The 17,830-nt window shown below is 39.5% G+C and overlaps 1 protein-coding gene across 3 annotated transcripts; it reads right to left on the reverse strand.

The window, feature by feature from the left end:
* Positions 1-394: 394 nt before the first annotated feature.
* Positions 395-17,632, reverse strand: parvb (parvin, beta). Of its 3 annotated transcripts, none has more exons than XM_080475046.1 (13): positions 17,323-17,632; positions 9,568-9,657; positions 9,125-9,195; positions 8,899-9,001; positions 6,709-6,849; positions 6,098-6,213; positions 5,645-5,703; positions 5,337-5,356; positions 4,869-4,930; positions 4,685-4,753; positions 4,438-4,539; positions 4,286-4,358; positions 395-2,425 (listed from the first exon to the last, which is right to left on the reverse strand). In XM_080475046.1, the coding sequence occupies exons 1-13, from the start codon at positions 17,423-17,425 to the stop codon at positions 2,349-2,351; spliced, it is 1,086 nt and encodes a 361-aa protein (XP_080331172.1). In that variant the 5' UTR covers positions 17,426-17,632; the 3' UTR covers positions 395-2,348. The 3 variants fall into 3 exon arrangements, with proteins under 3 accessions (XP_080331172.1, XP_080331174.1, XP_080331173.1); XM_080475048.1 differs by lacking the exon at positions 17,323-17,632 and adding an exon at positions 14,172-14,206 and having other exon boundaries at positions 1,929-2,425; XM_080475047.1 differs by lacking the exon at positions 17,323-17,632 and adding an exon at positions 11,579-11,722 and having other exon boundaries at positions 1,929-2,425.
* Between the last annotated feature and the right edge of the window lie 198 nt (positions 17,633-17,830).

Consider the following 17,830-nt stretch of genomic DNA (forward strand, 5'->3'; position numbering starts at 1 on the left):
CAGGCTTCACTCACCCATCTCCATCTGTGACCGGCCGGATCAATTTGCCATCAGTCTGGCCTCCAGCCGTCTCCTCCACAACAAGCGCAGCAAAGAGGGAAGAAAGAGACGGAGACAACAAGACGGCAACCTCTGTGTGTGCACCGGCGTAGTTCAAGAGAAGAAAAAGAGACCACCCGTCAGCCAGACGAAGGGGCAATTTGGGGGATGTGGAAGGTTACCATAGCAACAAAGGATTGAGACAAGAAAATAAAAGCCTAAAATAAACCCATAATTCCTTTAGCTGAACCCAAATTGCAGGAATTGGCTGTTCAAAAGCCAATCTCATCCAAAAGAAAAGCGAATCTAACCTATCACACCAACAAAGGATCAAAATGAAATTCTAACACCGTTTGATTCCAGCCATTTATTTCTTGATAGGCAAACGATATAAAAGAAACGCAGTCAGAACTACGTCAGCGTAGATCGACTCATTCATTCACTCAATAATTCAGCCCGCTTCTTAAGACGCGTTCATGCACTGTACATCTCAGCGGGTCTCCGGGTGGCACCGCGGGGCCAGCGAGAGGTCCGGGCCTCCTCTGAGACTGGCTGTAAGGAGCGGGCCGATTAGAAGAAACTCTGACGGGGGATCTCCTGGGACAGCGACAACACACTGCACTTAAGGCTTCAGCTTTTAGAATACGGCATGAAATATTGTGTGCATAGCTCAGAGCAAACAAGAATCCTTCACACTTCCCACAGACATCAAGAAGTGAGCGTGGTATATGGTTTTCAGACGTAACATCACACGGTGTACAATTACACAAAAGTTTTCTGGGTTAATATTTTTGCAAATATATTTATTTGCTTGGATTTTTACTGATTTTTGGCAAGATCTTCACACTTCCCCCCCCCCCCACACTAATTAAATAAATATGACATGTTAATTTGTACACTTTGATGTGCTTGCAGATGAAGATGTGTGAGAGGCGAAGCTGACCGTCTGCAAACAAACACAGCAGTGGCACCAAATCATTAGACTCAGCTCTTAGTAAAAATGCTAATAAGTATTTTTCAGCGTCTGATAATGAGAAGTTGATTAGCATATCTTGAGATGAGGGTGGGAAGTAGCAGAACACAGGACAACGAAGAGCAGAATAAGACAAATATACCCGAGCTACACCTATAGAGTAAATCAAAAGTGTCACTTCATCACCAGGTCTGAAGCAAACTCTACAAAATGCTGTTACTTTTGTAAGATGTGAGGTAGACTCACTCATATGTACTCAGTCTTATCTGTTTACTTTAAATAGGCACATCTTGATTGTCCTCCAGTTAAAATAATAAGAGCTCTTTAAATAATACATTACATACATGTATATTTATCACTACCGGGAGGCTATTTATACTTTTAATATCAGCCACGTCGAAAGTGTTTTAAAGAAGTTCAAAGGCATCAAGCATTAAAAGAAACTCTTTTGTTGTACTGTATCAATATTTTAATGTTTGGTATGTATTGCAAGGTGAAGTAATTTGTTTTTAAAAGGCATCTGAATGGTTCTTTTAGGCTCCAGATTCAGTAGTTTTTACTTTCTGCTGTCTCAAATAGCCAACATTAAATAACCACTTTGGTTTGATGTCTTTAACATTTCTATTTGACTTCTGTTTGACGTGATGGATTATAGGGATGTGATGTTTTTAGGGGCCCTACGGTACAGTAAAATACATTATGACCTGCAGAAATATCTGTCACAAAGTGAGATTACATTGTGTTCAGCTTTGCAGGGGCAAGGCACACGTTACAATCATAAAGTGGTGCATACATATTTAACCTCAGGTCTTAACGTGTTATTAAACTGACCTAGGCTCAGAAATTCTGCTTCTATCAGACATGAGCAGAAGAATCCATCGTCTCTTCGAATACTTTGAAAGAAAGAATGATATTTCCCAAAATATCCAACAATTTCTTTAATATTTATACAAAGCACATATAGATAATACAGATTTGTTAGCAGTATTTTGTTTTTAGCCCTTGGAGTTAAGGCAATCAGTTCAGTTGAAATTCAGAATACTTTCCAGTTTGAACATTTTCCTGTGTATTCAAATGCAGGGCTAAAGGTTGCAGGGCTTCCTGCGCTGCAGTTAACATCCGAAGAAGGAATAAATAAATACTGACATTCGGGGAAGATTAAATACTAACATTCAGATCCTTTCCCTGGCTCACCCCCCCCGGGTCTGTTTAAGTCCTATATTATGATGACTTTTAGTCCCAGTTGGTCTCCGGTGTCCAGGCTGTAATGTATTACGTCGGTTGCAGGCACAGGGCAGCGTTCAGAGTAACGTCAGGGGAATAGAAGTGCGGAACTTCATTCAGAGTTTTTGTAGTTGGTGAACAGGTTGTAGAGGACCCTGAGGGTAGACTTGAGGTTCAGGTTGACCACATCTGGAAAGCAAACAGCAGAGATCATTAACTTTTGGAAGAAAACAGGTTTGACGTGTATAAAAGCTAAAATTATGGGAGAAAAACTTGGATCAGCCGGGCACTGAGGCGCAAAATAAATTGGCTGTGCTACCATAAAAATCCTGTTTACAATGCAAAGGAGCCTCATTTATGATTTCTGTTGGACAGCTTTCCTTCAAAAGGTTATTTGTATTTTGGGAAATAAACGGAGCTTAAAAACATCTCCCAAGAATTTGTAAATAATTATTATTAAATGCATTACCAGGAGATTCGAAGGCACAAAAGTACTTTTTGTTCTCTTAGTAGGCACTGTGGTGTTTGAGTCTATTTTACAAGACCAGCCAAACAACAGCTATAGTAGGTAGTTTAAACATCTTAATGTCTGTATTTCTTTACTTGCTTGTTTATGGTGAGCAAAAAGCCTTTATCAATAAAAACAAACCATTTTTATACAGGAAAAATGTTTGAAGAGAGAAAAGAATCAACATTGACAATCAATATCTTACATGATTTTGATGGATGGTATGGAAAGAAATATAGAAAAAATAAGCACAAAAAAACAACCAAAGCTGGAGTGTTTACATATACTTTGTATAGTATATACAGTAGTGTATACTGACCACTGTTGCTTCTTGAACATCGAAAATAAACTGAAATTGAAGTAAACAGAAACAACTGATCAATCCTTCATTGGTCTCTCACTAAAATTTGTGTTGTTGCCAGATATTTCTTGTTGAAATTGTTGAAGCCAGTGTGAAGATGCCAGTTTTAGAGTCAAATCTCGAAACATTAAAGTCCTCAAAATCGTAAGAATTCTCTAAATGCCCATTATATTACTGACAGCTACTCCTACAATACTCCTACTGTATCGTTTACACAAAAATTTAACTAAATATAACTCACATGAGTCATTTGGGTGTGGTTTTAAAAATAGATTCGGTCACTTGCAGTTATTTTCTCAGCGCCGATGTTCAGCCACAGTGTTTGACGTATTCTTAAGATAAATGCGGTCATCAATTGCACAGACTATGAACAGGATATGTTCTGCTGAAGCAAAAAGCTCACACGGGTTGATGCCACTATGTGAAAAACTACCAAAATAATAAATATATCTTCATAATTAGCACAGTTTCTATTTTCTGTGGTGTAGTAGTTAGTTCAAAAATCATCCCTTGGCTGATAAAAGCTTAAAATATAAATATAGGTCATTGACTATATGATATGTAACATGTGATGTTTACAAACAAAAACAAAAAATGAATGAACTATATGGAGGTAGAACATGAGAAGAGGTTACATATAAGGCTGTGCAATAGAAACACAAATACAGGCTGCTTAAAATTGTAGATCCATATCTCTGGCTCTAAATGTGATGTTTCAGAATAAGCTCGCACATTTTGAGTTTTTCTAGTATATCAAGGTTATAAACCTATTTAATGTATTTTATTCATTGCTATGTCTGTATTTAAAAAGTTCACCTATTGATAGTTTAAGTGAGGAATCGTCTGTATCAGGTCCATAAATTCTTTCTGTTCAGGAAATGAGCAGGAAAATCGTAGTTAGCCACTAAAATCAAACACAAATATGAGATCAAACAATAAAATGTTGATGTATTAGTAAAATCTGTCTTTAAAATGTCAAGACAAAAGCAACTCGGCAGCAGCATCTTTTCAAAATTGAGGCTTGAGGCAAGGTTTCCACCTACTGGACAACCTTCAACACGACAATGGTCAAATAAAGAACTCAATGTCTTATTACTGTGGTCTGAAGGAAAACGAAATAGAAAATGTATGTTTTTCTATCTTTAATTTGACTTTGTAATATCGTGGAAAAGTGATTTACCTTCTGGTCTGGCTTTGGGTTTTTTCAGGCCTCCGTCCTGCATCAGCTCAAAAGCAAAGGCAACATTGTGGACCTGGAAAAGAGCAAAAAGTTCCTTTACATGCAATATTGCTCCTGAAATACGTAATAAAACAGCCTTAAGGTGAAATCACCTTCTGATCAAAGTTCTCAGGAGTGAGGAAGAAGTTGTACAGGGGGACAAAGTAGTCCTCCAGCAGCCCCATCAGTAAAATCAGGTACACTCCATCTGCAAACTACATACACAATATATGGGACACAATATTAACACACACACACACACACACACACACACACACACACACACACACACACACACACACACACACACACACACACACACACACACACACACACACGCACACACACACACACACACACCTGAGACTCCAGCTCTGTAACTTCCAGGTTTAACTTGTTCAGGTGTTTGTTGACGAAGGTGATGAGAGACTAGGAGCAGAACCAAGAATACATCAATCGTTTTTCTTCACTATTAAAGTGTATACTTCAATACACTGATGTCACACAATAAATCCTTCACTGCACAAAGGAAATGGCTTTTTACCGTTTTCACCACGTTGAGCTTGTCAGGTGCATGATCCAACAAAGTGTCAAATGCATCTCTCTCTGTTGAAAAGAAAAAGAAAATCAAAGGTTATGAATACATTACTGGCTGGATATGTTGGACAATGTCAAGCATGTCAAGAATAGAAGGAGATCAATACTCTTCACAGATCCGTCCTCTAAATGTACATCTTAGATCAGGGAGAGCGCTGACATGGCCAAGTCTAAAGGAAAATAAAATCCACTCCCTGTCAACTCCTAGTCTCATCATTTGATGGATTACATGTCATTAATCTAACACCTAAACTGCATAGAGGAATTACAATTAAGGTATGTATCAGGCTATTTCTGAGTGAGGAAGACATAATTCATGGCTAAAGTGATCTGACAACCTTACATGTATTACCGTGCTTATTTTTTCAAAGCAACAAAAAGCAAATCTCGATGACGAAGACCCTGTGACACTCACCGAATCTGCCCATCATCATTCTGACAAACAAAAAATGAGAGAGAGAAGATAAAATGAGAAATCGCACAATGTTTACAATCCTTATTCTTATTTTACTTTGTGGGTTATGAAACAATAGTAACTGAGTTTCTATTCAGCTGCAGTTTACACTGTAAAACCGGCTGGTTTTTAAGCTGGATGCCCTTTATCACATAACCTGAGTCACCCACACTCAAGGTCATGACTGAACCTGCTGCCCCACCTGGTCGTAGTAGTGTTACTTTACATTACAGCTTAGAAAACAGGAGAGGATACTTTTCAGAACTTACTCTGTAGTGCTGGTTAGCTCTTTGGTCACGAGTCCGGTCTGCAGGATGCCCTCTCGTTTCTGTGTGTACAAAAAAATAAAAGGGGGGGGAGGGGCGTTAATTTCAACATGATAGTAAAAATACACTTGTTGATGCCTAATCATCCTTATTGCAATGACTTTTTATTAGTGAATAGTGTGAGAGGCCTTAGTTTGAGTAAAAATAAGGAGTAAAAATAAGGACACTGAAAGGAAGATAAGGAAATTGATATTTCAGTAAACAATATATACTCTATATATATATATATATATATATATATATATATATATATATATATAAATGATTTGGAGTTAATTTGTCTTATTTGCATAACCATTTTTGTATTAAACTTATTTCAACTACTCAATATCAAATATTTTATATATAAACTGTACCTATCCCGACTTTGCTCGACATGTTGATGGGACACTTTACCTTGACCACCACCACCTGTACGGACACGTGCTCGGGCAGTCTGATGGGAGCCTGGAAGTGCATGGCCAGAGCTACCAGCAGATAAACAATAGACACCAGGTTCTTCGAATGGATGGCTGAAAAACAATAAACCATAATGGAAGACTGTGAGCTTCCTTCATGCAGCAATGTGAGCAGCAATTCTTTGGACATTAAAGATAACAGTTGGTGCTTTTACAAAGACCAAAGGGGAGGAAAAAAAGTGAAAAGCTGCTACTGACAGAGGAATTAATGAAGCTTGAATTTAAATAAGTACGGCATTACTTCCAAAGAGAAATCCTTATGTTTGAGGACAGAATTAAAACTGGGTACTCAAGGGGCATTTAACACATGAAGTTCAGTGTATATAGTATAGCTACAAAATGTTTAGGTCTGAAAAAAAAATGTTAAGCTGTTTGAAACGTATCTGAGATCCCAGGAAAAATCAAAATGATTTAGTCGTAGCCCGGGATATGCAGGCCTGACCCATAAATAGGATTCAGAGCTTTTGCTCTTGTGTCTTTGAGTTACATGCTGCAGTTGACGAGGCACCAGTTTAATCTGTGAATCACAGAAGCCATGCTTAAACTCACAGTCCACACTCCACTCAATGGTCCAGCCATGAGGCCTCAGCATATCATTGACGGCCTCTAAAACCGTCTGGAGTTTCTGCTTCTGGCCGATCTCCGACTGGGTGACCTCGGCCACGTTCAGCTTCCTGCCGGACAACTTTTCTGTCAACCACAAAAGAGACAAAAACGACACATTTTATGTAAAATACACAAGAAATTACCATCCGATAATGGGAGAAGAATGAAGTTTATCTTCTCATCCCAACCTCAAAAGCCCTGAGAAGTCTGTTGTCATTTCTTTTAGCTATTACCGGAAATAAATACAACAATAAAAGGTTTCAAAGAAATGTTGGTCGATGGTGGTATGAGCGCCAGTCTTTGCAAAATACAGGCATAACGATGCTGAAGAACTTCAGCGGAAGCGGATACAAAAGATAAGTAGAAAGGGAAATTTTACTGCTCCAAGTACTGAATGAGGCGCAGGATTTAGGAGGCTTAGCTCCCGAGTGTAGGTTCAAATATGAAAAGTAAAAAAAATGAAAATGCCACTGCAAGCAGCACTGATGTAATATAATGGTGAGATTACATAAGGTACAAAAGTGATAAAAGAGTGTGAAAACTAAAGAAGGCTCAAAGAAAAAGCAAGAAATAACACCTAAATCAACAAAACTGTTTCCAACAGTTTTTCTTGACACTTCAGCAACATATGCAAATAAATGTGTTTGTTATCATTGGATACATGAACAATGCAGGTTTCAGAAAGATAATTCTAAACCATATGGTAATTGAATCATCACAATAAAAAGGCATCACAGTAGAAGGTGACATGTAATAAAGTAAAAATCATCCATCGGTGGAAAACATTGGAGCAAAAACTCCCAGAGGATATGTCTGGACTGTTGAGGAGCAGTTACAGTCTTACTTCAGTCAAGTGTGAGACACCACTCATATCTAAAACAATCAAAATAAAAGCTGCAATTGCTCTCTTTGCTTGATTTTGTGTGATTTGTGTAATTTGACTAATTGTCATGTTAGAAGACTTGGGGAAACTGCAATGGAGCGTTTCTGGTCTGCAGGGGGCAGTATCAGTCAAAAGTGGTCAAAGGAAGGAAAGGTGACCTGGAGATGGGGTCAAAGGTGGGCTTATCTCGCACATGTGGAGTGAAAGCCGACCAGTGGGATCTGATCCGATGAGCACCTGTAGCTCAAAGTCCTACAAAAGTTGTTGTTGGTTCTGATGAAAAGTGTCGCAACACAATTGCAACATAGCCTGCTGTGTATTAGGCTGAAAAAGGCAGATAGAAACACAACTAAGCTGCATTGTGCTTTTTGAGAATTAAATAAGATTTAATGAGATTCGCAAAATTGTTGTTCTTTATACATTTCATACCTCCTTTCAACTTTTTGAGAATCGAGAGAGTAAATCCCTTGATTTACACTGCATGACTTCAGTTCTTTATAGCGATGCGACTGCAGTTGCAAACAACAGTCACAAGAGGGAAACCTCCACTGGAACAAGGACACTGTGTCTTACTACAATACAGGAAACAGGTGAGCAATACTTGCTTAAAAAGAGGAACTACGCATCAATGACATGCTTTATTGAATTTGGGGTCATCAAGGAATGGCACACTTCCCAGCTGACTATTGCCGAAAGTGGGTACAACCTGAATAGCTTGCCAGTCCATTGCAGGGCAAACGCACACTTTCTTTCACACATAGGGACCCTTTAGGATCACCAATTAATGTGAAACATGTTTTGGTTTTTCTTCAAACTGTGGAGAAAACCACATTGAACGCATGCAGGGACAGGGAGATCATCCACATTTAGCTCAAACCGAGGAAATTGTCACTCTGAGGCAAGAGAGCTGACAACTCCATCAATCGTAATAATACACAATAAATTCATTCAAAAGAATCTATGACATGCATGTGTTCTGTCATTTTCTGAAGCATTCTATGATGATTTTATGTTCAAGCAAGTTATAAGTCAATACAATCAGCTATTGTGACCGTTGTTCCTCTTAATCCAGTACAGTATGTTAAATGGATGAGAGAGTGATGTAAAAAAATAAATAAATAATCAAGCTAATTTACAATCAGCTTTAGAGTATTTTAATTTACTGCTCTATGCTCCTATACGTCCTTCCTGTGCATGGCAGGTTAAAGGGTACGTCGTCAAAGGGGACATGAAATTAAGCAGCGTCTCACCAAATAACTTCTGTAGCACTTGTCCGTCGTAACAGTCTTCTTCCAGGTCTTTCACAATGATTCTATCTTCCTCCAACTCACTGTTGATCCAGTCAATCAGGACCTGGGTGAACAGCAGAATTCGGTTTTCTGCTTATTGTTTCTCTGTGCCAACTTTCTATTCTAATATTATGCCATGCCAAGCATACGTGGATACGTACTTGTGCGCAAAATGTAATCACAATACCTTCAAAAGGTCTTTAAATTTAAGGTTGTCCCTTGATGTTGGATCCAACATGATCCTCTCAGCGTTTTCCTCTGTGGAAGACAATGTTGAATAATTCAGAAAAACAAGCAACAATCAACATGTTTTCCTCTCCATATTCAGTCCCTTATTTCAAAATAAAAGATCAATATGTCCTGCTCACATAAATACATTTTTTTAGACACAAAAGCAATAGACATTGTTCCTTTTGCATTCATGTCAGTGATTTACTTGGTTGGTGAAGACACGGGCGTCTCCACTCCACCCACTTTCATTTCCTGCTGCTCCACTGTCAGAGTCCCCATGAGTCAAGTTGTGTCAACATATTCATTTTACCCCCTGTGACCTCAGCTACCGCTGACACCCAGCTTGAAAAACACACTGGAGGAATCACCAACAGTACACTTGATTCTGTGTGTCCCTACCAAGCAGTGTGTCCTCGGGATGGATGTCTGTCCCAGTGGGAAGCAGAGGAGCATTGATGGCATTCTTCCCCTCCTCGTGTAGATCACTCACTGGTGGGACAAGAAAACAGCACAAACGTTATGGAGACAGTGGAGGAGAGAAGTAGGGGAAGACACCTGGCAACAGACTGGTAGTATCACTTGGTGGTGAGATTTGGTGTTTTAATGGCAAAGTTGTGGCCTCTAAAGGATTTCCATTCTCTGCCCCGCCTCAGCAGGCACCTCTTCATGCATTTCAGAAAACCACTCGATTCAATGCACATGGCAGTGGAAAGAAGTGACAAAGACAAGGTATATTCAGTTTGACTCCAAATGCACACAAATAATAGTGAGATAAAATACTAAATATAGTCAAACGAACTGCAAGTCTGAGACACCGGATTTACTTAATAACTAGACAGGTAAACAGAACAGAACATTTTCTCAATTTGGCTTCAGGACATTTTGAAGATATTCCTTAATTTACATGTTTACCAACGAGGTTGTAGTTTACGCACACGTCCAACTGGCTTATACTAGATTCATTACAAGAAAGTGTGTAAAATTGTGTGTTATTCAACTATTTTAACCTTGGCGTTAACATACATCCAGCATTCATCTTTCAGTGGTGGGACACTGGAAGCGATCCCAGCTGGTTAACTCTGAAGGCAAGGTACACACATTATCTAGCTGTGACTTGAAGGCGTTAACCACGAGACCACTGTGCCATTATCATATAGTATATGAGCTGGGAAAAATACTGAAAACAAATCTTAACTTGACAATACTCAGACAAAGCATCAGATTCCACTAAAGGGCCTTTGGCCTGAAACCATAATCAAACAGTCGAATTTCTGACTTTAAATCTTCTGATCTGCAGAAAGTGAACACAGCTGCTGTGGTGGTTTATATAGCGCATAACACTGAGTTCAAATGTTTGTTTTCATTACACTTTGAGCTCCTCCAGAGGTGTCAAACGTCTGTCACTTCCCTCTTTTCCTCCAGCCACGGGAGGCTTTTTCCTTCCCCCAGATTACACTGGGCAGCGTCCTTCAACAACACACTCAAAGCTCTGGTTTGAGCACCTCACAGAAAACTCTAGACCTTAAGTTGCAGTGTGTTTAGGACAACATGCTCTGAAAATGTGGTTTGAAAGAGAATTCCGCTGGAATTTTATCAGTAATGCCAACAAAACACAAAAGGGGCCAGCCGATAAACAAACTGCCTTCGAGTCTATCATTGAGTAAAATCAATATCTCCCGAGATGAGACACTCCAGGGATTTAAAGGCTTTCTACTTCTAATGGCGATGCTGCTTTTATCTCCATGCCTTTCAGTTTTGTAACAGGCTGGGACACACTCAATAGTCTGAAATTTGTCATTTTACTGACTTAATATCTATTTATAAAGCCTGCGTGGCTTAAGAAAAAGGAAAGAAAAGTATTTTCTTGGAGTTTTTCTTCACATTGAAGCTTGAAATAAACCTATTTTAAAGTGGAAGCCTGCATCAGTGTGTTTACACTGCAATCTGAACAAAATCCCTCCTTCAAAGCATGAATGAAAGGGAGATAAACAGAACAGGAGGAAAGGGTCCCCACAGACTTACTATCTGATCCAGCCTTCAAGTAAGGGCTAAAAATCTGCTGGAGCCCTGAATATCACTACAGATCAGCACTTTGCTCTGTAATTACAGAGCAGCCATCATCGTTGTGCCGCTTCCTCCGTCTGTGTGCATTTGATTGCACTGCTGCTGCTCTGGACCGGGCTGGACACCAGTTTGGAGCGTCATGCAATTCTGTGTTAAAACGCAACAAGGATAAAACATAGCTCAGTTTACTGCCTGGGAATTTTAAACGAAGCATCTTAATGACCTCTGACAGAGACCAACATTGCACTAGCTGGGTGTTCCCCAGCACTGCACTGAAAGGTAACAGGTCCCGGTTCCCCATTTCTACTTTCAAGTTCCTCAAAGCCAAACATTAACTTCTTATTACCTTGTTTCTTCCTCTTGGTCCCACACAGCAGCCCCGCCATGTCCCCTCAATAAACCAGCAGATTCGTCCTAATCGCAGCAAAGTAAAGGTAGTGCGTGTGTGTTTGTGTGTCTGTGTGAACGGCAGTCAGTGCAGCTGAGCAGTGGCCAGAGCGTCATCACGTGTTTATTTCTGTCACAACCCTCCACCCCACGTCGACGGTCCAGTTACCGGAGAGGGTGAGGGAGGGGTGTGTGTGTGTGTGTGTGTGTGTGTGTGTGTGTGTGTGTGTGTGTGTATGATAGGGAGACTCAGTGGCAGAGATGCAACAGTTACCGTTCAGCAGTGGACTCATGACAGACCACACTGCTCAACATCAGGTAATGTAATTGCTGCACATGCACGCATTTTCCAAATCCAGCAGGTTTTAAATGCAACACATTCTGTTTTATGTCTTCAGGTTTGTAACTAACTGTTAGATTCCGGTGCTGTCCAGTGAATTTGAATCTGTCGACTTCAGAGTTGACTTGTTTCGTCGCTCTCCGTGTGAACACAGTTAACAGAATGACACTAATGAGTCATGAGCAAAGCCTGCAGCCACGAACAACCCTGTTACTGTATTTCATTGAAGATAACGGACCAGTTTCTTTGCTCAACTTAATGAAAAAGGTAGTTATGTAGTTAGTTAGGGTAACAGAAACATGTGACCGGATTTCTTTGGCACCAAAGGAATAAGATGTATCATCAGCCATCATCAGGAAACACCAGTTATCTGCAGGCAGTTTAACAGTAGACAAAAAGTCACAATTTTAATTCACCGCTCGATTCAGCAGCCGTCCAGCAAATGTGAAGCATTCAGAGAAGTAGACTTGTTTCACTATGAACAGTCTTTCATGGGTTTTGCTGCAGCAGCAGGTAATCAATCATGCAATGGCTGCAATCCTGTTAACAGAATTAAAGTAAATCAATATAAAGGAAGCCTACAGTCAAGAAGATTACAATTACCATATCAAACATCTTCTGCCAGCTGCTATGCACCATTTATTGAAAGATTCTCTTAACTAGTTTGTAAAAGCGACATAGTCAAGATAACAGAAAACATATGACTGTATTTGTTTGGAATGGTACAACCGGTTTCCATCATAAACACCAAACCAGACTGACATCAACCGCATCTCGTTTGTTGCCGCTGCTCGCGGGAGAAGAGGGGGAGGAGGCAGTTTAGTGTGGAACAGGGGCGGAAAGATATAAATAATGCGGCAGTATGGAGAAGACAGGCAATACCTTAAATATAGCTCTGGTTATTTACACCAACAGTGGCTCCAGTGAGTAACAGCAGGCAGGAGATGACAGAGTCACCGAGTCTGTTCCACAGGGGGCCTTCGGCCAATATTAAGAATGACAGTTAAAACTATGCAAGTCATTAGCGACTCTTCATATTTACTCCATACTTTATGTTATCTACTATATTCATTGCTTGTGCTTTTCTAATATACATTACACATATACAAAGAAATAATACCGTTTTGTGGGTTGTTGTTTTTTCTTTTTTATGCACAATAGCAGTGATTGCTCTTTTTGAGATGATGTGCTGTTTATAATGTAAATTTTCCACTTCTCTTCAGACAAAAAGTAAAAGTGGATGTACTAATTACAGAGGCGGCCAAGCATTTGCATATATCCGTACTATTTATATTTCTCATGACTTCTTCCTCCCTACATTTAGTACCTGTGGTTTCAACTGACATTGCTATAACTGACTCAATAATTCATTCAAACTCTCTGAATGAGGATTTAGACTTGCAATGAAAGGATCAAAGCAGCTTCCTAAAACAATTACCTGGGATGAGTCAGCAGAAGTTTACCAATTTAGGAATTATGAAATTACATCAACAAAAAAACGTTCTGTTTTCAAAATGGAAGTAAATGGAATTTGTATTGTTTTATGTTCTGTCCATTAATTTTAAGTTGGACAATAATATAGTAGTTATGATGTGTGTGTGTGTTTGTATGTGTGTGGCCATGTTCATCCTACATTTATGTGTCGACGGACCGCCATTAATATAACTATTATTTTCACTCTGATAGTAATATTGACCTTGCAGAGAAGATATACATATTCTCATCATCATAACCCTTGTAATAAACAAATACATTTACCTTTGCGCAATGAATTAGCTTTACATTTATTGGTAGGACTGAAACAACACAGGTAGAAATACACTTTCATCATGTTGTTAAAACCGTAAAAATAAGACATAACAACATCAGTTCACTAGTTTATTGGGACAACTTTAAATTGTATGGAGAATAAATCTTTTTACACCAGATTGAAATGACAAATATCTTAATAACTATTTTGTAAAAACTAGTGTATATTTTTTCCTTAGAAGTATGAGAAAAAATTATAATACAAACTAACACCACCATATGAGGTTCTCAGTTGAAATTATTATTATTATTATTATTATTATTATTATTATTATTATCAATTCCTTAATTTTTGTCGTTTATACTTTCTGTACAATCAATGGACATTTGCAGAGCTCGCGATTTTGGTAAAATGGTTGAAAAATAATATCTGCTGGTTAAAAAACAATAACATTTGACTTACAATCATGAGCATCCATCCTACAGCAACTCCCTTTTTGTATTAATGTTTTTCACATTGCCAGAGTGTTTTCTCCTGTTAAGATGGTCAGGATGTGACTAAACAGTCATCCTGTCCTTCCTCACTCACTAAATTATCATTACAGCATTGCTTGTTGCTGACAATGAGATCTGAGTCTTGTCAGAGAAAGGCAGACCTCCTTTCAGTTTTATCTGCATTGACAGAAAAAAGGCCACAGTCATATCAATAGTATGAGCCACATATGTTTCAAGCAACATGCACTTCCACAGTATCAGCAAAGGGAGGAGGACGTGTATAAACGGAGGAGTGTCAGCAAAGTTTGAGAAACCACAAGGCCATGTCTGTAATACTGTGATTATTCAAACCTTTTCCAGTGGCAACTCGTCTCTGTTGGGTGTATCCTTCATGGAAGACGCACTCAGAAATAAAAGAGAAACCACAGCAGGAAGCTTTCTTCATGCTCTGAGCTCTCGGAAACGATTATTTCTAGTACATTCATTTCATACTGAAACAACGCCACATGTGTCTTTTAAACTGACTTGTGTTTTCACACAAGCTTTAAATCCTCTGACCACACAGGGGCAGTGCACGCTCAGGTTCACTGCCAGTCCAACATGGAGGAGTCCTCGCAAACTGCTCTGATTCAGAGAGGGGTTTTTCTGTTTGTTTGTTTGTTTGTTTGTTTGTTTGTTTTATTGTCAGAATGAAGGTTAAATAGCTTTTTATTATATCTTTATAAGAAAGAAAACCTTTAAACTGACTGAATTCAACCCATCCACTTCTAATACTGTGAGTAGACAGGTCGCCAGTCCACCACACAGTAAACACAGAGACAGACACAAATGCTCATATTCACACATACAGTCAAATTCAGTGAGAAAGTGACCAGAAACCTGAAACCAGGCACAGAGAGAGAGAGAGAGAGAGAGAGAGAGAGAGAGAGAGAGAGAGAGAGAGCATGCAAAATCTTCACAAACAAAGGATATTCTCACTGTGATGCAAGAGCGTTACCGACAATTGCGCCACACAAACTCTTTTGTTAATACGATTCATTCCAAAAAGATTTAGGCTAGATGATTTCTTTTTCCATACAAGTCTTCTCTATTTCTACTTCTGTAGGAGAGGTGGAGAGAATACTCACTATGTGTAACTATGCACGGCCAAGATAATATTAATTACTTAATTTCAAGAAAGAAAATACACAGGATTACTTTTTGGTCAATATCAGGCATGAAGCATCTTTCACATTCAAAGCGCAGTTCTCTAATGAACAATAAAGTACATAAAGGTTACACTATGGCAATTTGTAAAAAAACAGATAAAGGCTCCTTCTTCAAAGAGTAAATCAATGTTCTTGAAAACACACAAATTAAAATACAAGTGACCAACATTACAAGTTAGAAACAGCAATGTCAGGAAAAGAAATTTGTTATTTTGACCTCTGGTTTAAAACATATATCTTATTCTGAACTGGACTCGATATTCTGGAACCAAAAACAAGGGGACATATAAATGATATATAACTTATTGCATTTACCCAGTCAGACTGAGAAAATCAAACTCATTACAATATCTGGAGCTCCTTTGTCTTTAAGCAGACAGATTAGTTTAATTGCTTCAATACACAGAGCTCCACCTCTCCGGTTCTAATTATCCACCAGGATGGCTGTCTAATCAACAATCCATCTTCTACACTACTTTATCCAATTGAGTGCCACGAGGGACCGGCTGGGAAGCTGATTATCGGCAGAGACAGGATGCACCCTGGAAAGACCACCAGTCCATCAACCGGAAAACAACAGTCACAAAGACACACAAACACAGATGTACACTCACATTTGCAATATAGAGTGAAATTTAGGGTCACCAATTAACCCCAAATGAATGTTTTTACACTGTGGGCAGATACTAAAGTACATGAAGACAACAAATGCAGTAAAACATGTATTCACACAGAAAGGCCTTATAGCAGGCTCAAACTGGGTATATTGTCACTGTCAGGCAGGCGTGGGAACCACTATACTACTGTGTCTACTTCTTTCCAGTCACCTAATATCACCTTAAGTAACTTTAAAGCTGTAAAGTCAAGCCAAATGTGTGTATTTAGGCCATAACCAACAGGTATGATGACCATCATCAACATTTCAGTGAGCATATAAAATAAAGAAAGATGCTGCCAGGTAGCCTAAAAGGCCAGATGTTTATTATAAATTCCAATGAAACACACTGAAAATACATGAACATGCATAAGAGCATAGGCTTTATAATCATTTTATGCAGGGGGAAAAAATGTGTTGACATTGAAGTGTGGAAAAGTCTCATCAGTCAATCTGTGCTATCTTTTTTTTTTTTTTGAAGCGTAGTGGTGGTTTTTAAGAGCTGAATCATATAACAGAAGCCTTTGTGCTTTGTCCATCATGAATTTTTATTCGTATTCTTTTTTGGATGAGAGTCAACCTTGAATCTTTTGAAGTGAATTATAAAATTCAAAGAGACGCCTAAACAATTAAAGCGCTACTGTGAGCCTGCAGCAGGGGATGGGAAACACATGACTGGGCGCGCGCGCGCGCGCACACACACACACACACACACACACACACACACACACACACACACACACACACACACACATAGAGGTGTTAAAAGTTTGCAGCTGTTCCTTTGACTAGACAGTGAGAACCAGAAATAACCCCCAACAGTGAAAGCCAGTATGATAAACTAGAGAGTTTGGACTGTCCACAATAAAGTAATCTTCTTACAGCTTTATCTTCATGAACTTGCATTCCTGTCGCAGGCTACAGAGTGTGTGTGATCTATTTATATTTACTTACCTCATGCTAAGTGTATGTGAGGCTGCTTTGTCTTGCCTTCTTCAGAATAGGAATAGCTCACATTTTTATGGATCAAAATTTACAGTGAATCGTTTTATATAAAACCTGCCAGATGACTAACCAAGAACGACACCGATAACATATGATAAAATGGGATGAAAGCAGGTAAATGGATCAGATTGGCAGTCTAAGCCGCTTGAGATGTCCCGCAGGAGAATATCTTAATAGCGCATCATGTGATTGCGCACCATAGAATCACATCAGGGGACACTTTCACGGGTAAAAACCACAACAATACTCACCCTCTTTGGACCTTTTCTTCCGGACCAGGGTTCCTCCTAATTTCCCTAGAAAGGACTCGTCTTTTTTCATCTTGTTGCCGGACGCGGCCGGAGTCCCGGACATATTCAGTGCGGGTGTGTGCGCGCGGCGCGGTGCGCTCTGCTCTCCGCCCGGTACTGGTCCGCTCACTCCGCCCTGTGGCGCACTCAGGCACCGGGGGGGGGGGGGGGGGGGGGGGGGGGGATAATCACAGCGAAAACCCGCAAACCCCTAATGTGACAGACAGCTGGAATTAGAGAAGCTGTGGTGGTTTGGCATCAACACAATGAAGTCACATGTGAGTAACGAGCCTCAATCTGCTGCACCGGTTCCGCCACAGCGCCACCCACCTGCAAGACGAGGAATGGCAGTGGATGATATGACTTCTGTCCTGATGCAGAAACATGACATTAAAGTCAGTATCTTATATACAAGTCATTGTATTCTGCTTTTTTTCTCCAATAATATGAAGGCAATATGGGCTGAAGT

This window comes from Lipophrys pholis (assembly GCF_963383615.2).
Source record: "Lipophrys pholis genome assembly, chromosome: 11".
Lineage (NCBI taxonomy): Eukaryota > Metazoa > Chordata > Actinopteri > Blenniiformes > Blenniidae > Lipophrys > Lipophrys pholis.